This window comes from Nelumbo nucifera, chromosome 1 (genome assembly GCF_055504915.1).
Source record: "Nelumbo nucifera cultivar China Antique chromosome 1, China Antique-T2T, whole genome shotgun sequence".
Classification (NCBI taxonomy): domain Eukaryota; kingdom Viridiplantae; phylum Streptophyta; class Magnoliopsida; order Proteales; family Nelumbonaceae; genus Nelumbo; species Nelumbo nucifera.
In genome coordinates this window covers 11,663,227-11,685,814 of record NC_142649.1, presented here as the reverse complement: position 1 = coordinate 11,685,814, position 22,588 = coordinate 11,663,227, and the positions used below count along the sequence as shown (strand labels likewise).

At 43.2% G+C, this 22,588-nt stretch overlaps 1 protein-coding gene across 1 annotated transcript in view; it reads right to left on the bottom strand.

The window, feature by feature from the left end:
- Nucleotides 1–22,588, bottom strand: part of LOC104610272 (uncharacterized) — a 42,376-nt gene that overhangs the window by 14,886 nt on the left and 4,902 nt on the right. Inside the window, exons 2-4 of the mRNA XM_010276813.3 lie at nt 22,388–22,447; nt 21,499–21,557; nt 17,672–19,246 (exon numbers count right to left, since the gene is read on the bottom strand). Of these exons, the coding sequence (XP_010275115.2) occupies nt 17,672–18,649 (978 nt within the window). The 5' untranslated portion in view covers nt 18,650–19,246; nt 21,499–21,557; nt 22,388–22,447. The remainder of the gene's footprint in view (nt 1–17,671; nt 19,247–21,498; nt 21,558–22,387; nt 22,448–22,588) is intronic.

Here is a 22,588-nt window from a genome sequence, read left to right as displayed (position 1 = left end):
ACCTGCGAATTCTGGTGAGGTAACATGGGGGACTAGGAAGGGGGCCAGCTGTGGGGGAACTAGTCAACGGCCCGATCTGGTTAGATTGGGGTCTAGCAAAGGTTACTCTCATGAAAAAGAAATGAGGGAGGACTGGAGGGAAAGTAGAAGAGAAGAAGATAGGGGAACTATGGCAGAAAGCAATCTCAGGCAAGAGAGTTTAGAGGAGATGTTGGTGGGGGAAGGGGAAGAAGAAAGAGGGGAAGATAGAGTGCAGGGTGAAACAAGGGGCATAGGAAAAGGAAGTTACTGACAGAGGTGGAGATTTAGTCACGGTAGCTGAGAACAACGCAATGGTTGATGAAGAAGAGGTGCAACCACTTGCAGTGGTCATGGCGAAGGAAAGGGTGGAATGGATAGACAACGAGCAGAGGGTTCTTCAACCGACGTTAGAAGAGGGAGTGGAAGTCTCGAGTTGGGGTTTTCAAAGCTCCTAGGCATAGGAGATTTTCTGAGGGTGTCAATGAAGGGACTGGAAGGAGTGACAAAGAAGTACCTAGAAGAAATTGAAAGAAAAGTTTTAGAAGAGAAAGGAAAAAGAGGGAGAAGAAAGGAGAAAGAACTCTTTAGACTGGCTTGGGGTCTAAACGAGAGGGTTGAAAATGCGGGCAGAGGGCAAAAATTGGGAAAGGGGCGGTGAAAAAAGTAGAAGCTTGTTGAGAGTGTTAATTGTAAATAGAAACTATAGGTTTTAGTGTACAGATGGAGTCAAGTTAGTGTTGTGGAATATAAGGGGGTTGAATTCAGGCCGTAGGAGGGTGGCTACAAAGCTGTGATTGGGTGGGGGGATCTTGGTGGTGTGGAACACTGAGTTGGTATCAGTGAAGGATAAAATTCTAGGGCAGTTCTCGATCTCTTTGCTTCTCCAATCACAAGAAAGAGATTAGGAATGGGTCTTGAATGTGGTTTATGGTCCAAATGAGGAGGGTTTGAGACGCTTGTTCTAGGAAGAATTGGAGAAGATAAGGGGAAAATGGAGTCATCCTTGGGTTATAAGTGGGGATTTTAATACAATCAAGCTTTCTTATGGGAAGAAAGGTATAAGGGAGAATAGGAGGGGAATGAGGGGTTTTGCAGAATTCATGAGGAGATGGGAGTTGATAGACTTACCTTTGTTGGGGGGGAGGAGGGGGGAATATACATGGACAAACAACCAAAAAGAAGCAACTAGAAAGATCTGTAGTGTCAACAGAGTGGGAGGATTTATTCCCAAATCTGACCTTGGAGGCGCTACCAAGACCTGTTTCAGATCATGCCCCAATAATGTTGGAGTTCGGTGGTATAAGGGGAACCAGGTTTTCTGGATTTGAGCATTCATGGTTTGAGGAACCAGGTTTTCTGGATTTGGTAGCTGAGTGGTTGGCTGGTTTTTACTTTGAAAGCACAACAAGTCACATTTTCAGCAAAAAATTGAAGGGGTTAAAACAGAAGATTAAAGAGCGGAGCTGGAGCAGAGAGATTTTCCATGAAAGTGAGCATAAAAAGAAGAATTTTCTGGAGGTAATTGCTGAAATTGATAGGAAAGAGGAAATTGGAAATATTCGCAGAGAGGAAAGAGAAAGAAGGGACATGGAAAAAAGGGAGTATGACAAGCTAGCTTATAAAGAGGAAATTAAGTGGAGGCAGAGATCAAGATGTTTATGGCTGCGAGAGGGGGACAGTAACACAAAGTTCTTCCATAAAATGGCCAGTGCAAGGAGAGAGAACACAATAAAAAAACTGGAAGTGCAGGGAGTGGATATAAAGGAGGAAAGGCAGATTAAAGTCCACATAGTGAAGTTCTACAAAAGCCTGTACAAAGAAAATTGGAAGCGTAGACCTCCGTTAGAAGGTTTATAGTTTGAATCCCTTTCAACTGAGCAATCTAGTGATCTGGAGAAGCCATTTACAGAGAAAGAAGTTGGGAAGTGATAAAAGGGTTTGAGGGAGATAAGGCACCGGGTCCGGATGGGTTCACAATGTTGTTTTACAAGAAATGTTGGGAAATTGTGAAGATGGATGTGATGAATGTTTTAAAAGAATTTTATGAAAGGGATACTTTAGGAAGAAGCCTAAACCACACATTCATCACCTTAGTCCCAAAAAGAAGGGGGCAGTGAAGTTGGCTGATTTTAGACAAATTAGTCTAATTAGTAGCATGTACAAGATATTAGCTAAAGTGTTAGCTAATAGAATGGCTAAGGTGATATCAAATCTGATTGCAGAATCTCAAGGGGCATTTATAGGGGACCGGCTGCTAGTGGATGGGGTTCCTGATTGCAAATGAGTAAATAGATTCAAGGAAGAAAATTGAAAGAGTGGGTCTGCTGTGGAAGGTGGATATGGAGAAGGCTTGATCACATGAACTGAAACTTTCTAGACTATATGCTGAAAAGGTTTAATTTTGGGAAAAATGGAAAAATTGGATAAAAGTATGCATATCTTCTCCATCTTTCTCAGTTCTGGTAAACGGCAGTGCTTGTAGAATGTTTAGAAGTTCTAGGGGTCTGAGACAAGGGGACCCTCTCTTTCCCCTCTTATTCATCTGTGTGATGGAAGCCTTGTTCAGAATGGTAGAAAGAGCCCAGTTGGGAGGTCTGTTGGAAGGTTTTAAAGTAGGTAGTGAGGAGGAGATAGCTCTCCTTCAATTTGCAGATGACACCTTATTTTTCTGTGATGCTTCTTGGGAGCAGCTCTGGAATGTGAAGGCTATTTTAAGATGGTTCAAGGTGGTGTCAGGACTACATGTCAACATCTTGAAAAGTGAATTAATGACTGTGGGGGAGGTGTTAAATATGGAAGAATGGGCAGATGATTGGGGATGCAAGGTTGGCAAGCTTCCTGGTAAATACTTGGGCATGCCTTTGGGAGAAAGTTGTTGTTAGTGGTGTTAGTGAAGGGGTATTTCAGTCTTTGTACTTGTTGAGAATGCTGATGTGTACTGTTATGTTAGTTCGAGTGCCTCTTACTTAAAGAAGGGCACTCAAGTCTTTTTCAATAAGTCAATAATATAATAATAGGTCTGGCCGAATCAAGGGATTAACTTTTTTTCCCTAATTCGAACCAGCCTTTCTCTCTTTTCTCTCTTCTCTCTTTTCTTCTTTCCTCTCCTACTTCTTGCTGTCTACTTTACTCTACAGTCAACGAACAAGACAGAATTCTATGGCAGGTCAAACTTCAACAGTTGTAAATCCAAATCTATATGGGAACCGATTCTGAAGAAGGTGGACAGGAAACTAGCCTCTTGGAAGACAAATTATTTATCAAAAGGTGGCAAAGTAACCTTAATTAAAAGTGTGTTGGCCACCCTCCCTGTTTTTTACTTATCTGTATTCCCTATTTCGACTAAATGGGCTGCAGCTTTAGAACAAAAGATGAGGGACTTTTAGTGGAGAGGTTGGAGGGAGGAATCAAAATGCCACCTGGTGAATTGGAAGAAAATTTGCTGTTCCAAGGCAAATTTTGTGGAGGTTTTATGAACAAAGCTCTTCTTGGAAAGGTAAACAAAGCCTAGGGATTAGATCAGTAAGAAAGGTAAACAAAGCTCTGTTTGGAAAATAGCCATGGAGGTTTAATGAACAGACAGAAATTTTGTGGAGAAGGCTGATAGCTGCCAAATATGGGATGAGTAGCAGGGGTTGGGAAACAGACGAAATAGCTTCCCCATACGGTTGCTCAAACTGGAAGGCAATTCAAAAAATACAGCCCCAGTTTCTGAAGGGCATTAAATACAAAGTGGGAAATGGTAGAAGGGTCCAATTTTGGAAGGATGACTGCTGTAAAGAAGGCACATTTCTGGATCTGTTTGAAATTTCCACAAACAAAAATGCAACAGCTGCTGACTGCTTGGAAAGACAGAATGGGCAATGCACTTGAAACCCCCAGTTCAGGAGAAATTTAAATGATTGGGAGGTGTCATCCCTAATCAGATTACTCCAGCTGTTGTATGACTCAAACATACCCGGAATAGGGGAAGATAAAAGACTGGAGTTTTGAGAAATCAGGGGTATTCTCTGTGAACTCTTTCTTTAAAGTTGTTTCAGAGGAGGAAGACATCTCTTTTCCATGTCAAAAAATATGGATTAAACCTGTACCTTCAAAGATAGCTTTTTTTGTTTGATCAGCAGTACTGGACAAGATCCCGACCAAGGAGAACTTAGCCAAAAGAGGGGTAGAAGTGGCTGACTTGGCTTGTCCCCTATGTAGTGGATTTTACACACTGGGTTTGGTGAGAATGGTGGATTTATTTGAGGCTAAGCTGTGCTTTCCAGCAGATGTAAAGGGACTCGTAGAAGCTTGGTAGCTGGGAGGTCTTGTAAGGCTGGAAAGGTGGCATGGAGTATCATCCCCGCAGCTGTTATGTGGGCAGTGTGGAGTGAAAGAAATAATAGAATATTTCAAGGAAATCAGAACTCAAAAGAAGATGTACTAAGGAAAATTCTGGGGATGATCCATTCATGGCTGGCAATACACCCGATGTTTAAAGGCAGACATCCAAGTGTATTTTTTTATTTTAATTTTCTATATGTAAGGAATGGATAGTTTTTTGTTTTTGTTTGGGGGGATTAAGGCTGTATCGGGATGAGATGGTTTTTTTGTATATCCTCTGTTCATTTCTCATTGTACAGGGGTTTTTTTGTAGTGGATCTTATTAATGAAAGCACTTGACTTTACAGTTCTCAGAAAAAAAAAAATGTCCTTACTATTTGTTAGGGCATCTTCAACATGATTCAAAAAGCCAAATTTGCCCATCTAGATTTCACTCAATCCTTGTGAGCTTACAAAGTAAAATAGCATTACTCTTTTCAATCTGACCTGGGAATTTTTTTAGTTAAAAGTTCTTTCAGGGGTATTTTAGTATATCTCTATCCATATTGCTAGGCACAAAGGGTAAATGGGTATTTTGAAAAATTAATGCATTAGGCCAGCATTTTTCATTTTGGACTGTAGAGAACACTGATGTGGGCCCCACTGTGTTCGTAGGACAGTATGTGTAATTATTTGTTTCAGTCATGGTAGTGTCAGTTGGTGATCAGTTTGTTATTTCAGTTTTTTATTTGTTTTATTTGTCATGTAAGTACTGAGGGCAGATCTGTCCTTTTCCCTATGTACTGAACATAACCTATAAATACTAAGAGAGTGGCGACGGCAGATCATTGAGAATCTGTCCCTTCTTTCAACCTTTGTTTCTCCAGTTCTTCTCCTCTCTTTTCTTCTACTTCTTCTAATCTGAAATTTATTAGGGTTCAAGGCTGATTGTAGTCTTGATCGCCTACTTGGTATCAGAGCCTATCTATCTAGGGTTTCTCATGTGAGTCTAGTCCAGCCGACCACATGAGAACCATCTAGGGCTGGAAGTTTATGAAGAAGTATACGTTGGCTGATTCTTGGAGGTTACCAGAAGAGGTTCACAACTGTTGAAGACTTGCCACGGCTTGCAGAGTGTTGGTAATCAGAAAGAATCAGAGAAGGCTAGGGTTCAAGCAACCTTGGTAAGTCCTACTTATTTTCTAGAGACTGCTATCAGTCAAGATAGGTTGGACCTATCTAGAAGGAGCGGCCGAACTGTTTTAGGGTTTTCTCTCAGTTCTAGGGTTTGATATTAACCTTGCAGCAAACCTTTCTGTTGGGCCAAACTCTTGTTATCCTCTTGGAAAGTGCTTGTTTTAGGGTTTTCTCCCAGAGGTGATCAGTTTTAGGGTTTCACATTGACCCTACGACAAAACCTAACTGTATAGACTACTTTGGAAAGTGCGGCTGAGCACTTATTTCAGACCTACGATTGAAACCCTAATTCTGTCCCAGCATCTCAGATTGCTTTCTAAGCTGGTTTCAGACCTGTTTTTGGTTTCGAGCTCTTTTAGGGGGTGAAAAATTGTACGAACTGCTTGGTATTGTGATTGCCGATTGGTTTCAGATCAGATTTGTACTGGTTTCATGCATATATTGTGGTTGCCGATTGGTTTAAAATCAGACCTGCATTAATTCCACACTGATTTCTGAATGTGATAGACTGTCCAAGTGCTGTTTTCTGTTGTAGTGACCCTAATCAATTCGTACCTACTGTGAGATTTGACGGGTCAAACTACTTGGAATGGGCCCAATCAGCCATGATGGCTATTGGGGGAAGGGGAAAACCGGGCTACCTCTTGGGAGATGTGAAAGAACCTTCCAAGGAGGACCCGATGTAACACCAAGTGGGTTCAAGAAAACTACTTGGTTATGGCATGACTGTGTAATTCTATGCAGCCACATATCAGCCGAAATTACTTGTGGGCCAAGACAGCCAAGGAAATATGGGATGTTATGAAAGAAACCTATTCCCAACCCCTTAATGTTGCCAAAGCCTATGAACTGAAGTGTGAAGTGAATAGTCTTAAACAAGGAGAGAAACCAGTTTCTGTCTACTTATCTACCTTGAAATCCCTATGGCATGAGATTGATCACCTAGAGACCCTTGAATGGGAGAGTCCCAAAGATGCACAGACTCATAGAAAGCAAGTCGAGACAAATAGGGTGTTTGAATTCCTGGCTGGCCTGAATTCAAAATATGACATTGTGCGGCAACAGATACTGACCAGAGATAGTGTGACCCTCTCTCAAGCATACTCCCTAGTGCATAGTGAAGAGACCAGGTGGAAAGTCATGATGCAACCTCAGCCTCTTTCCCCAGCCCTGACAGTTGTTAAACCTAAGTCAGGGGGTGATACAGAAAGGGACAAGAAAAAGGAAGATAAACGGGACCTGGTATGTGAACATTGCAAGAAACCCAAGCACACAAAAGATACTTGTTGGAAGTTGCATCCTCATTTGGTCCCAGCAAAACTGAGAAATAAGAAGGGTAATGCTCATGTGGCTGTAAATACTGATTCAACATCCTCGTCAGGCACAAAAGGCACACCCCTAGAGACCTTAGCTGCAGTTCGGACTGCCCTAATTCAGTTGAAAAAGGAAGTTGAGAGTTCAGCTCAGCCATCTTAGTCACCAATGGCCCCTGCCACATCTGCCTTTGCACATTCAGGTACTCGAGCCTCAACTTACCATGCTTCAGTTCCAGGTAATACTGAACACAATTGGGTAATAGATTCAGGTGCACCCGACCATATGACTAGCTTGCCATCATTGTTCACTACTTATCACTTGTCATCCGATAGAGATAGAGTATCCATTGTTGATGGATCTCTTGTTCCCATTTCTGGCAAGGGTGACATCAAGTTATCGGATACTATCTCTCTATCTTCAGTCTTGCATGTTCCTAAGCTTGATACTAACCTGCTTTCAATCAGTAGTATTACCAAACATATGAACTGTTCAGTAACTTTTTTCCCTGATCGATGTGTTTTTCAGGACTTGGAGACGAGGAAGGTGATTGGGACTGGCCGTGAGACGAATGGGATCTATCTGCTCGGGGACAGTTCTCGTTGGGAAGAGCCAGTGGATAAGAAGTCTTTTGTTTCTCAGTTTGTGAGTCCAATTATGCTTTGGCATAACCGATTAGGTCATTTATCTTTCCGGTCATTGAAGAGTTTGTTTCCTACTTTATTTGAGTCTGTTGAGTTGTCAAAGTTGAGATGTGAGAGTTGTGAGCTTGCTAAACATTGTAGAACATCTTATTCTTTGAGTAATAAAAGGAGTAATTATTCTTTTGATATTATGCATACTGATGTTTGGGGGCCATATCACATCCCTTCTATGGGTGGGTACAAATATTTTCTGTTGTTTGTTGATGACCATACCCATTTTTCTTGGGTCTACCTTATGCGTTCTCGAGATGAGGTTCCTGCTCTGACCCAAAACTTTCATCAGATGATTTTAACCCAGTTTGGGGCCAAGATCAAAGTTCTTAGATCTGATAATGCAAAGGAATACTTTGCTAAGCCATTGACCTCCTACCTCATTCATCATGGAGTTATTCACCAGAGCACTTGCCCTCATACACCACAGCAGAACGGAGTTGCCGAAAGGAAGAATAGGCACATCTTGGAGGTGGATAAAAGCATTATGTTTACCTCCAATGTACCTATTCGCTTCTGGGGTGATGCCATCCTCACGACAGTATATCTCATTAATCGGGTTCCTTCCCGGGTTCTTGATATGAAAACCCCCTTTTCCCTTCTATGCCCAGACGAAGAGTTGTTTACCATTCCCCTTAAAACCTTTGGTTGTACCTGTTTCGCTCAGCTTCTCGGGCCCCATCATTCCAACTTTGACCCTAAGGCCTCCAAATACATTTTCCTCAGCTATGCACAACTCAAAAGGGTTATTACTGTTATGATCCTGTTTTGGGGAAGAAGTTTGTCTCCATGGATGTCACCTTCTTTGAGGAGACACCCTTTTATCCTAGGGTTTCTCCTCAAGGGGAGAGTAGTGAGAGTGGGGATTTGGGTTTTTTTCCTCAGGGGGAGCGCAGTGGGAGTGGGGTTGTTCCTTTACCTATTCCATTGGGTGATGAAGGCTGTAATGGTGAGGGTGGTCAGAGGGATCAGGAGTTGAGAGTCTATCACAGGCGATGCAGGCAGGTTGATCCTAGTCATCGACAGTCCAGGCCAGCTCCAGTTCCTTCTGCGGCTCCAGATCCAGGTATTACAGTCCCATAGCCCACTGTTCCTTTACCTCCTGCGGATGACCTTGACCTCCCTATTGCCGTCCGCAAAGGGAAACGGCATTGCACCACATCTACAGCTCACTGCATTTTCCAGTTTTTATCCTATGATCGCCTATCTCCCTCTTACCGGTCCTATCTCACTTCCATTGCCAATGTCCCTATTCCAAGAACAGTGCAAGAAGCCTTACCAGTTCCAGAGTGGAAAGATGCAATGCAAGTTGAAATGGATGCCCTGTTGAAAAATAATACTTGGGCGCTAGTTGACCTACCCAAAGGAAAGAAACCGATTGGATGTAGATGGGTATTTACAATGAAGCATAATGCTGATGGCTCCATTGAAAGGTACAAAGCCCGACTGATTGCAAAGGGGTTCACCTAGACTTATGGTAAAGACTACTTGGAGACCTTTGCCCCAGTAGCCAAGATGACCACCATCCGAGTTCTGTTATCCCTTGCAGCAAGTCATTCTTGGCCCCTATTCCAAATGGATGTTAAAAATGCTTTTCTGAATGGAGACTTATAGGAAGAGGTCTACATGCAGTTGCCACCTGGATTCTATGATATAGAGACAGGCAAGAAGGTTTGCCAACTGAACAAGGCATTGTATGGTTTGAAACAGTCACCTAGAGCCGGGTTTGATAGATTCAGACTAGCCCTTGGAAAATCTGGTTATGTACAGGCCCAGTTAGATCATACACTGTTCATTAAGAGGGTGGACTCCTCTCTGACCCTGCTTGTTGTGTATGTGGATCATAATGTAGTGACAGGAAATAGTAGTAGTGAGATTGAGTCCCTCAAATAGCTCCTTCATCAAGAGTTTGAGGTGAAAGACCTTGGTACACTACAGTATTTTTTGGGTATTGAGGTTGCTAGATCTAAACAAGGGATCTTTATCTCTCAGAGAAAATATGTTTTGGATTTGTTGGCAGAAACTGAAAAGTTAGGTGTTAAGCCTGCTGATACACGCATTGAACAGAATCACAAGATTAGTGCAGAGGGCGGGGAGCCTCTTGAAGACAAAGTTATGTTCCAACGGTTGGTTGGAAAGCTCCTATATCTCTGCCCCACTCGGCCAGATATCAGTTATGCAGTTAGTGTTGTCAGCCAGTACATGCATTCCCCTATAACTACTCATCTTCTTGCGGCAAAGAGAATATTAACATACTTGAAGAGATGCCCGGGTAGAGGTATACTGTTCAAGAACAATAATCACATGAAGGTGGAGGTCTATACAGATGCCGATTGGACTGGGAGTGCTGATGACAGGAGGTCTACCTCTGGCTATTGTGCCCTTGTGGGAGGGTAACCTTGTCTCTTTGAGGAATAAGAAGCAGAGTGTTGTTTCCCGCTCTAGTGTTGAAGCTGAGTACAGGTTAATTGCTAACGGAGTGGCTGAAATCCTATGGCTGAGATCACTACTTGAAGAGTTGGGTATTGATTATGAGAAGCCCTTGATGTTGTATTGTGATAATCAGGCGGCTATTAATATAGCCCACAATCCGGTGCAGCATGACAGAACTAAACACATTGAAATTGATCGACATTTTGTGCGAGAGAGGGTCTCATCACAAGAAGTGTGTCTCCCGTATATCACATCCAACATGTAGCTCACAGATATCCTCACCAAGGCAGTACCAAGGAAGAAGTTAGAGGCAAATCTATTCCCAATTTGAGGGGGAGTGTAGAGAACACTGATGTGGGCCCCACAGCTGTGGTCCCCACTATGTTCGTAGGACAGTATGTGTAATTATTTGTTTCAGTCATGGTAGTGTCAGTTGGTGGTCAGTTTGTTATTTCAGTTGTTATTTATTTCAGTTTTTTATTTGCTTTATTTGTCATGTAAGTACTAAGGGCAGATCTGTCCTTTTCCCTATGTACTGAACATAACCTATAAATACTAATAGAGTGGCGGCGGCAGATCATTGAGAATTTGTCCCTTCTTTCAACCTTTGTTTCTCCAGTTCTTTCCTCTCTTTTCTCCCTTTCTCTTCTTTTCTTCTACTTTTTCTAATCTAAAATTTATTAGGGTTCAAGGCTGATTGTAGTCTTGATCACCTACTTGGGCAATGACAGAAGGGAGGTAACAATAGGTTTTTCAAAACTACAGGGGAGGTTTTTGTTGAAATAAAACCTCAGGGCATATTTTTATGATTGTCAGAAACCTCAGGGGAGGTTTTTATATTTTACCAAAAAATATAATGACTGCCAGCCTGCCACTCTACAATGAAATTTTCCTCGTTCACTCCAAACATATACTGGTAAGCTTGAATTCTCCACTTGATTCTGAATTATAGAATTGTAACAAGATCTAACAGTAAAACAACTATTGTTGCACACCTGCCATCTCAAATTAAGTTCTAAGGGTGCTATATCATGTTTTCAACTTAACAAAACAATACATTCCTCCATCTCTGTTATGGACACACCGCCCGGCAGCACACTGCGGCGCAGTCATAGGCAGCGGCACGCACAGCAACACGCACCGCCCAACAGTACCGCACAGCAGCACGCATCGCCCGGCAGCGCACAGCACGTACCGCCTGGCAGCGCACAGCACGTACCGCCTGGCAGCACACAGCACATACCGCCTGGCAGCGCACAGCACGCACCGGCCGGCAGCGCGCAGCACGCACCGCACGGCAGCAGCACGCACCGCACGGAAGCAGCACTGTGAGACGCACGCGCCGCACGGCAGCAACAGTAGGGCGGGACCCACACGACAGCTCATCAGGGTGGGTCCACACTTATCTTACCACATCAGCCCTGCCAACTCGCCGCCAGCTACTTCGTTCCTCATCCCTTATCCTTATCTTATCTCATCTTATCTTATCTAAGAGTTGTGTTACCATTAGGAGTAGGTAATTAGGAGTTTGAGTTAAGTTGGATTACCTAGCCTAGCCGAATCCAACAAGGAGTTTTCCTCTGTAATCTCCTATTTAAGGAGCTACGAATTGAAGTAAAGGCATTCAGTTTTCAACCAAGATAGGTGTTAGGAGAGTTCGGGTGATCCCTTGAACAAATCACCCACGCGATTGCCACAATAGGGTCTGTACGCAAGGGCAAGGGCAAGGGAAGACAGGAGTCTCTCCCGGTGGACCGACCCGTGATGAGATCCTACGCGCGGACCCATAACATTCTGGTATCAGAGCCTACCGTCATGGGGGAACAAGAGCCGCTGTCTTCCAAGGTCCACGAACTGGAACACAAACTTGCAGAGACCAGTATGGAGGTACGTGAGGTCAAGGATGATGTCCGGGAGCTTCGACGCTTGCTGGAGACATTCTTAGCCAATAGGGAAAGAAACTCAGAAGGAACCGCCACCAACAACAGCCGCAGGCCGGACTAGGCAGAAACGTCTGGCGAACATCCGATGGCCACCCCGACTGCCGTTGGTATTCCCAAATACAGACGGCTAGAATTTCCGTCCTACAACGGCACTGGAGACCCACTGGGATGGTTGCACCGCTGCAAACAGTTCTTCCGCAACCAGCGCACCGATGACAGAGACAAGGTCAGTCTGGCTGCTTTCCACCTCACAGAAGAGGCACAGCTCTGGTTCTACCGTCTAGAGCAGGAAGAACCCGGGCTTAGTTGGGAATAATTTAAATCCTATTGCTTCCTCCGGTTTGGACCCCCACTGACAAGCAACCCGCTGGGCGAACTGATCAACCTCAAGCAGACCGGGACTGTGGCAGATTATCAGCGCCAGTTCCAAACTCTTCTCGCCAGAGCAGCCTCGGTATGCCCAGACCAGCAAGTCAACATGTTCACAGCAGGGCTAGTGGAACCCCTAAGGGTGGACGTCGAGATGCAGCACCCCCCTAATCTAGTCACAGCTATGAACCTCGCACGTGCCTTCGAAAGGAAGATGCAGATCTCCCACGGTGGCTTCAGTATAGGACGGCCGACATCAACATGGACGCCTTTGAAGACAGCAGGAGTGACTCCCTCTTCGATCACCAGCAGAGAACCAAGGTTGCCTGCGGGCAACCCCTCCAGATCAACGTCAAGCATAGGAAGCAGCAGGTCTGCACCCCCCATTAGGCAGCTGACCCAAGTCGAGATGGCGGAATGGTGCGCAAGGGGGCAGTGCTTCAACTGCGATGACTTGTACTCCGTCGGCCACAAGTGTAAGAAGTTGTTCTGTCTTCTAGTAGAAGAACCCGAAGAGGAAGAGGACGAGCCTACAACATCAGAACCAGAAATCTCCCTCCATGCCATTACGGGGATCAAGACCTCCCAAACCATGCAACTGAGAGCATTGATAGCAGAACGGCCAGTCCGTATTCTGGTAGACTCGGGTAGCACCCACAATTTCAACAGCGAACAGGTGGCTCGCAAGTTAGAACTGCCCATGGAAAGAAGACCACAATTACAGGCGGCCATGGCAAACGGGGAAAGAGTTCACAACCCCGGAATTTGCAAAGACACCAGAATTCAGGTCGGAACAGAGTCCTTCCAAGTAGATTTATTCGTACTATCCTTGGACGAATTTGACATCGTCCTAGGTGTTAAATGGCTAATCATGCTTGGACCAATTCTATGGGACTTCGCCGCCCTGACCATGACCTTCCACTTGGATGGCAAACTAGTCACATGGCGGGGAACCAGAATAAGAACAAGGGCGCAGCTACATACACTCCAAGGTGGGGACTCACGCGCAACAGATATGGAAAGGCTCCTTATGGACTTCTCTGCAGTATTCAAGGAGCCCAAGGGGCTTCCCCCTCCCAGAGCTTGCGACCACCGAATCCCCCTGATAACCGGATCAGATCTCGTTGTTGTCAGGCCCTACCGCTACCCACATCGGCAGAAAGATGAAATAGAAAGGCAGTGCGCAGACATGTTACAACAAGGGATCATCCGCCCCAGCCGCTCCCCCTTCTCCTCCCCAATTCTCTTGGTGCCCAAGCAAGACGGGACTTGGAGATTCTGTGTGGATTACAGAGAGCTTAACAGCCGAACGGTCAAGGATAAGTTTCCCATCCCAGTCGTAGATGAGTTGTTAGACGAACTCCATGGAGCACAGTACTTCTCCAAGCTAGACCTCCGATCAGGATACTTCCAGGTCCGAATGACCCCAGAAGATGTAGAGAAAACGGCCTTCAGAACACACCATGGACATTTCGAGTTCCTGGTCATGCCCTTCGGTCTTAGCAACGCGCCATCCACATTCCAGGCCCTGATGAACGAGGTGTTTCACTCCCATCTCTGCAGATTTATCTTGGTATTAAGGACAATTCGTTTGGCTGAGGCTCCAACCCTACCGGCAGCTCTCCCTCAGGCGTTGAGGACCCCCCAAGCTAGCCCCAAAGTTTTACGGGCCCTTCAAGGTTCTCAGGCAGATCGGGAAGGTTGCCTATCGACTCGAGCTACCTGAGCACAGCAGAATCCATGACATCTTCCATGTGTCCCTCCTGAAGCCTTTTACAGGGACTCCCCCGAACCAAGTGCCTCCTCTACCACCTCTAAAGGACGGCAGACCCATCCTCCAACCTCGGGCTCTTGTACGGTCGCGCACCAATCAAGATACCTTCGAGGTTCTAGTGGAATGGGACAGACTACCATCAGCGGAGGCCACCTGGATCCCCTGGACCGATCTTCACAGCGCCTACCCCGAACTCAAGCTTGAGGACAAGCTCAGTCCAGGAGGGGTGTGATGTTATGGACACACCGCCCGGCAGCACACTGCGGCGCAGTCATAGGCAGCGGCACGCACAGTAGCACGCACCGCCCAGCAGTACCGCCCAGCAGCACACATCGCCCGGGAGCACACAGCACGCACCGCCTAGCAGCGCACAGCACGCACCGGCCGGCAGCGCGCAGCATGCACCACACGGCAACAGCACTGTGAGCGCACAGCACGCACCGCCTGGCAGCGCACAGCACGCACCGGCCGGCAGCGCCCAGCACGCACCACACGGCAGCAGCACTATGAGACGCGCGCGCCACACGGCAACAGCAGTAGGGTGGGACCCACACGACAGCTCATCAGGGTGGGTCCACACTTATCTTACCACATCAGCCCTGCCAACTCGCTGCCAGCTACTCCGTTCCTCATCCCTTATCCTCATCTTATCTTATCTAAGAGTTGTGTTACCATTAGGAGTAGGTAATTAGGAGTTTGAGTTAAGTTGGATTACCTAGCCTAGCCGAATCCAACAAGGAGTTTTCCTCTGTAATCTCCTATTTAAGGAACTACGAATTGAAGTAAAGGCATTCAGTTTTCAACCAAGAAAGGTGTTAGGAGAGTTCGGGTGATCCCTTGGACAAATCACCCACGCGATTGCCACAATAGGGTCTGTACGCAAGGGCAAGGGCAAGGGAAGACAGGAGTCTCTCCCGGTGGACCGACCCGCGACGAGATCCTACGCGCGGGCCCATAACAATCTCCTTATCTAATAAAGGTATTCTAAACTTGGGACATCAAACAACTTGATTACCTCAGTGTTTTAAAACGTAGAGGCATAGTTCAGAATGAAAGAAGCATAAACCTCCTTAAGAGGAGGGGGGTGAGAAGGAAGGAGGAGGAGGAAGAAAAGGAAGGAAGATCTCATTTTTCTTTATTTTAATAAAAATCTTTTATATTAAGAAGAATGAAGATGAGAATACTAGCTGAAGGGGGGTCTTATTCCAAAACTTTCTTTCCCCTTCTCTTTCCTTCCCTTTCCTTTTCTTTCTTTTCTCCTTTTTTCTTCTCTTTTTCTTTCCCTTCACTTTCTTTCCTTTCCTTTTTTTTGTCTTTTTGTATGTGGTGTGTGTGAGGTGCATAAGGCATTTGCCTCAGAGGTATCAACACCACTGGCATGCACCTCAGGGCATTTTGGAGGCGTACGCCTCCCACACCTTTTAAAACACTGGATTACCTTTAATCTCAAAGCATTAGGAATTGTAATGACTTGGGAGCACAACCTGCATTGTCTTGGGCATAACTCACACAGTTTTCTAATTCCACATCAATCATCCTCCTAAGATCTCAAACTAGATTGCTCTCCCGCCTTAAATTTTGTCAGCTCCATACAAGATTGTTAAAACTGCATAATCTCATTCTAAGTACAAACTCTATTTTAAACACAAACTCCATGCGAAGTAAACACTTATCTAGAATCCCACTCAAAGCTGGCCAACCTGTAATTGCACTCTTTTCCATAGTGCTTCCCTCTCCAAGTTGAATATCCAAAACCACTTTCACAAAAGTGCCCTATTTAAGATTTTTATCCTGCCTACAAACTCGGTCTTACTTCACCAAACAACCTTCCTCCCGCTTTAGTCCACAAGAATCTTTTTGAACTTTTTCCATTTTCTGTGCAACTCCAGCTGGTTTTTTAACAAAGAAAGATAATAGATAGGTAGAGTGGCCAGCACACTCTTCACAAAGAGAGATAATAATTAGGAGTCCTTTATAACTTTCAAGATTTTTCTCTTATAAAAGTTGACAGAAACTCAAAATGGAATCTATTGAGTCCATTTGGTTGCATGACTCTTTTGGACTGATTTCTCTTGTATGTGGTTTGCCCCTTTATTTGTGGCATGCAGAATCTGGTTTTATATTTTGCTGATCACTTCTGAATATTCAGTAGAATTTCTTTTCAATTATATTTACTGCCATCTGCCATTTTTGCCTCTTATGGACCTGTTCTTCTCAGTGATCAGTTAATTAGCATTCTGGTCTGGTATCTCAGTTATTGATATACCCGGCATATCCCTATAAGTTTGTGACATGCGGTCCGCTCCTTTGGTTATTTACTTATTTTTATCCATTAGATTATTTAGAATGGTAGAAGGTCATCCTTGACAGGAAAAACACAGCTGTAAAGAAGAGAAAGTAAAGAACTAGGACGTAATTGAATTGTTCCAAATTGCATGAATCTACAAATCATAAGATTCATGAATAAAACTGTAAGATTCAAACAGTAACCATAATTGATTTCTGTTGTACCTTCTATCTTCTTCAATAAAATTACCTTACCGTTTCAAAAAAAAAAGGTATAAGATTTTAATTAAAGCCTTTGGGATTCAAGATTCAAATAGTGAATTGCCATCATTAATTGTAAGATTTTGACAACATTCTTTTCAAATCAAAATGCAAAAAATAGGAAGCAAATCTAGTGTAGTATGGTCCAAAAATGCAACATGTATCAACTCAATGTAAAGTGAAAAATGGAAATAAAAATAAACTATATAAATAAAATTTTGTTCTGTGTATTTTTAGGGTAAAATACAAAAACCTCCCCTGAAGTTTCTGACAATCAAAAAAACCTCCCCTCTAGTTTAATTTTAACAAATACCTCCCCTGAACTTTTGAGAAATTTGACAAAAACCTCCCTTCCTTCACTTTCTTAGACAGAAAACGTTAGACTGATGCACCAATTTCTTCAAAATAGCCATTCTACCCTTAAATTATTTTACATACAAAATTACTGAAATAACCCTGTTTTTACTTGACAAAAATCTCCTTTTAATGATCATCTTCTAATGTTTTTGTTGAATTAAAACATGGTTATTCAGTAATTTTGTATGTAAAATAATTTATAAAAGGGTAGAATAGGTATTTGGAAGAAACTGCTACATCAGTCTAATGTTTTCTGTCTGGGAAGGTGACGGAAGGGAGGTTTTTGTTGAGTTTCTCAAAAGTTCAGGGGAGGTATTTTTTAAAATGAAACTATAGGGGAGGTTTTTGTGATTGTCAGAAATGTCAGAGGATGTTTTTGTATTTTACCCTTTTTTTATTTGATCAGAAACTGAAAGAGATTTCATTAACCATAAGATCAAGATACAAGCATAAAGGGCCCCAAACAGGCTAGCCTACTTATTATATATGAAGTACATATAACTCACAACAGATTACAAAGGATTAACCATAAACACTGGTGACATGAATTTCTGGAATAATAAGACGTATTGTGCACTTTAAAAAAGTGAAATGACCCTTTAGCATCTAGTAAAATAGAAACAGCATAATGCAAGGCACTTGTACAGTATACAATCATCAAAGAAAGGTTGGAGGAAATTGGACTTTGTAATCAAAATTTTAACCAATTTACATACCTAAAATGATGATAAGTTTTGACTATAGTAAAGCCTTTGATAGAACTCCAAAACCTTTGGGTGTGCCTTAATCTTTGAAGGATTGAAACCGGATAAGTAAAGGCCCTCCAAGCTCCTGACTCGGGAAAGTGCTACATAGACCATCCCACAACCAAAAGCTCTGGACAGATCGGTATTAAGGCAGTTTAGAGTCATTCCCTGGCACTTGTGAATGCTGAGGGCCCAAGCAAGCATGAGCGGAATCTGCTTGCGTGTGGCTAACACAGTATCACCTTCCATTACATTCCATTTCTCTGGCAATATAACAATCTCTGGTCCTGAATCAAATTGAACACTAGGTAACAGCTGGCTGCAACATATATCAATGGCTACCGTCTCCCTCTGCTTAAAACCAGTAATTGTACCAGTGGCACCATTAACTAGCCCATCCCACTGAGCAATGTTCTTGAGCAACATAACCCTTGCACCCACACAGAGCTCCACTTCATCAGGAGTAATCCCCAATTTGAGTTGGCTCTTCCAAGGCTCCTGCCCAACATCAAGCGCTGTATAGGTGACAGTCTCCCGGCCCAAGCTTCTCAGCCTCTCTTTATTCACTCTGCTCACATCATTCTTCCTTGGAAAGAGGCGAGTAACCGAGAAATCAGGCTCGCTTGTCACCGTCCTATCCTGCAGAAGCTTCAACCTTTCAGGATCGTTGTCCCCTCTCCTTATCCCTTGAAGCAATTCAACCAGTTTCAAGTCGGACTGCCTGAAAACTTGAGTAAGTTCAATTTGCAGGTCGAAGCTTCTATCCCAGCAATCAGCCTCAAACGCAAATTCCTTCCCTGACAAAGATAAACGATTACCTATAGGAGGAAGCTGGAAGAAGTCACCGCTAACGATAAGCTGTAACCCACTCCAGGGCCGACCACTCTCCTTGCGTCGAATCTCTCGAGCTATGTACTCTAGGGTATCAAACAAGTCAGCATCTACCATGCTAATTTCATCAATGACCAACGCCCTAGCCCTCTTCCATCTATAGGAAGACTTGGACTTAGCAGTTAAGAGCAGGCTCTCCCGATCACCGTCCCCGAATCCAATGCCGGCGAAGGAATGAAGGGTTTGGCCACTGAGAGCACAAGCAGCGACACCAGTAGAAGCGGTGACGAAGACGCTCTTACGGGTATGAAGTTGCTTGAGAACCTCGACGACGCGCTTGAGCAAGATGGTTTTCCCTGTCCCGGCGGAGCCAGTGATGAAGACGGACTTTCCCTCTGCGACCGCTTTGAGTACTTGTAATTGCTGATTGGTCCAGGGCACTTCTACAGGTGCTGCTGCTACTGCCGCCGCCGCAGCTGCTCTTCTCTTGGCCTCCTCGGCGCGTTTTCTTCTTCTTCTGGTGGTAGTGGTAGTGGTGGAGCGGCGCTTTGGAGCAGCGTTGGTTGGAATGGCGTTAAGTTGGGCGAAGTTGGTGGTGGTGGTGTGATAGTATAGTCTCCATGCAATGCCGCTGCTGTAGCTGTGAGATGTGGGTGTTGTAATGAGCGCTGGGGACGCCCTGTAGAAGGAACGGACGACGGAGTGGACGAACTTCTGCGTATACATGCAAGAAACCATCAATAAGGCTCCTCGTTTCGTTCCCTCTCTGACTCTCTGTTGAGTGTTGCTCTCAAAATGAAATGGCGTAATGCTAACGAACCAGTCATTTGAACTTGAGTTGGGACCGTTTCCGTTGGGCGGACTCAAAGTCCTGATAACCTGCCAACAAAACACGTTCCAACACCCAGTCTCATGGGAGACATGCGGTGTCGGATATGTTGGGAGAGTATTGGAACAGGTCATCCCAACTGTTCTGTAGATCACCTATCAACAAAATAGGTTCCAACACTATACGACAGGAACGGGATCTGCTCCTCATACGTGGGCGCCTCACAAGTACATTCACCGTGCATTGAAAATATCTTCCATATGTTCCCAATGCATGATAGAATGTGCGTGTGAGGTGCCCTGTGTGAGGAGCAGATCAGGTCTCTGTCAAACACCACATATATTATACAAGGCAAATCCCACTTTTAGTAACAGGTGATAACAATTCATTATTGTGACCTGATCTAAACTTGTTCTCAATGTATTGACTATTGAGACAGTTGAGAGTGTTTTGTCAGTAGCAGATCCCTACAAGATGATACCAATCTTACCGTGGAACTACTAAAATGTTGTATACATGGCAACCAATGAGGCATAACTCAGCTCCGTAACGTGCATCTAAAAGTCTAGACTAGACCTATCAATGATACTCGATTCGTGGGTGATCCAACATCCCATCCAATTATCCCGGATTTGAATGTTTTGTTTATGTAATTTGATCTACATCCAATTAATAATTAGATTGGATTCGGATTTTACTCCATCCAATCCAATTATATTATAATATTTATTGATTTTAATATATAAAATTTATATAATTATATTTAAAATTGTAAAAAATATATTTTTTATATTATATATAAATTTAGTATGTTAATATTTATATTAATTTATTATATATAAAAATTGAAAAGTAATTAATTTTTTTTTGTATTTTAAAAAATTAAATCAGAATCAGATTAAATCCAAACCCATTAAGATATGAATTCAAATCCGACAAGATCTCAAATCAGATTCAGATGGAACTTTTTAATATCAGAACAAATTTGAATTTTGCTGAATCCAATCCAATTATAAACTTAGTCTAGACTTTGAAGAACTAAATATTAATCAACAATTCAACGGAGGGGTGACTCGTTGATATATTAGCTAATTTGCTCCAACATTGACGTGGAACCCACGGATTTGAGGAAAAGGGGGGTTATTAGTGGTGTGTGGCACCAAATACCCAAAAAATAATAATAATAAACAACAATGCAACATGCTGTCTTTTCCTTACCTTTACGAAAATATCTTCTGTTGCTTTGGATATGCTTCAGGATTTACGCTTTTAAAGCCCAAAAGCACAGAAGCCCAACTTTGAGTTTGTGCTTTGGATCTTGAAATTATAATGTTTAAAGCACTTTTAACTCTATTTTATGTTCCGTAGCCCAAAACTCAATAGCAATTAGCAAAAGTTTATCCAAACAAAGTCTTTGGCAATTTAGACCTATGGAATTGTTATATACATTTCAAAGAGAGTTCTTTTGGGTAAATTTCAAACACTCAATGCCAAGTTTTCAACAATAATAAAGGCCTTAGAGGCCCACTTCAGATTTCTTAAGACTCGGTTTGGAAAGAGTACAAATACAAATATGTATTTGTATTTATACTCTTTCATGGAAGGAAATCAAATTCCACTCTTTGCATTACAAAGAGTACAGTAAATATTTTCAGATCCCAAGTTCCACTGTTTAACGTTTAGCATGTGATTATTTTATCAAAAACTTGAAAAAAAATCCATGGGAATTGCCACTTTTTATGCCTTATTCATCGAAAATCATGAGCCTCATGGCTTACAAAGTTCTGTATAACCTTGGGACAACATCAGCGATCAGCCCAATATAGAGCTTCAGGAATCAGGGGTTCACTTAAGACCAATGATGGTTTTAACAGAAAGATGAGCCACTTCGTTACAAGCTTGTGGAGGAGTAGATGGAGCAGCTAGAAAAATTTTGGATGAGAGCCCTGCTCTCGGTGATCAAAGATCCATTGCACCAAGCCACCAAGGGAGGGGAGAACCCAGAAATCAGAACCTCCTAACAAGGACTAAATAGCAATTGAGAATTCAGACATTCGAGAATGAATCTCAATTTATTACTGGATCTTTTCTTTTTTTTTTTTTTGGGGGGGGGGGGGGGAGGGGACAGAGGAATTACCTTACCACCCACCGGTCTTGCCCATCTTGAGTTGATGCAGTTGATTTGTTCAGTTGGTCCTGCAGATGAAATTCATGTTTTAGTCATTAGTTCTCTAGCTGAAAACAGAACCAAACAACACTCGTTGCATGCATGGCCTCAAAAGGAACAAGTGATTTATAGTTTCTTCCTCAGATCTACAAGGGGGCATTCCACTTCAATGGTATGGCAAGGTTAACATTATCACCATAAAAGCTTTAGAACGGATAACATGAGAACATGCTACCAGATCCACATTATATAGCAACCCAACAAAGTGAGGATATCCACAATTCTATATCATTTGAGGTAACACAGTAATGACTTAGTGGGAACTACATCCACCAGCTTTACAAGCTGAGCTAGTTCGCACTTTTTATTTCATAGAGAATTGTCATAGAAATAAAAATAAAGGACGGACCAGTGCACGAGGCTCCCACCAAGGATCTGGGGAGGGACAGATGTACACAGCCTTACCCCTGCACATACAGAGAGGCTGTTTCCAAGATTTGAACCCTAGTCACCCAAGTTGCAATGGAGCAAAGCAACCCTACCATTGCACCAAGGCCCACACTAGAATTTTGATAGAAATACTGACCTTAAATAAGGTCATTTATGGTCACACATTTTTGATACATTCTTCGTTGTAATTTGTGCATCAACTAATGAATCCCACACAGATCAACTAAATAAGAAATCAGCATCATTTCAATGCTCTATCTTTAGTTTTTACTCCTTTGTAAATTGTTCATAACAGAGTACTCTCCTTTTTCTTGATTGTCTCTGTTGCAAAGATTGATGGAAAAAGTCTGAAATAAACTCTATCAATGTACAAATATATCAAATAATTATAATTATAAAACAACAGTACCTGATTTGGTTTTTTTTAATCTGACTTTTAGATGCTTGATTAGTGTGTAGAATCCTGGAACTTAGTCAAAAGATTAAAAAAAAAGGCAATGTCAGTAGAAATCAAGGTGTAAATGTGTAATGTAGCAGAACTATCCTTCAGTTTAGAGCTATACACACACACACACACACAGAGAGAGAGAGAGAGATGTGAAGGGATGAA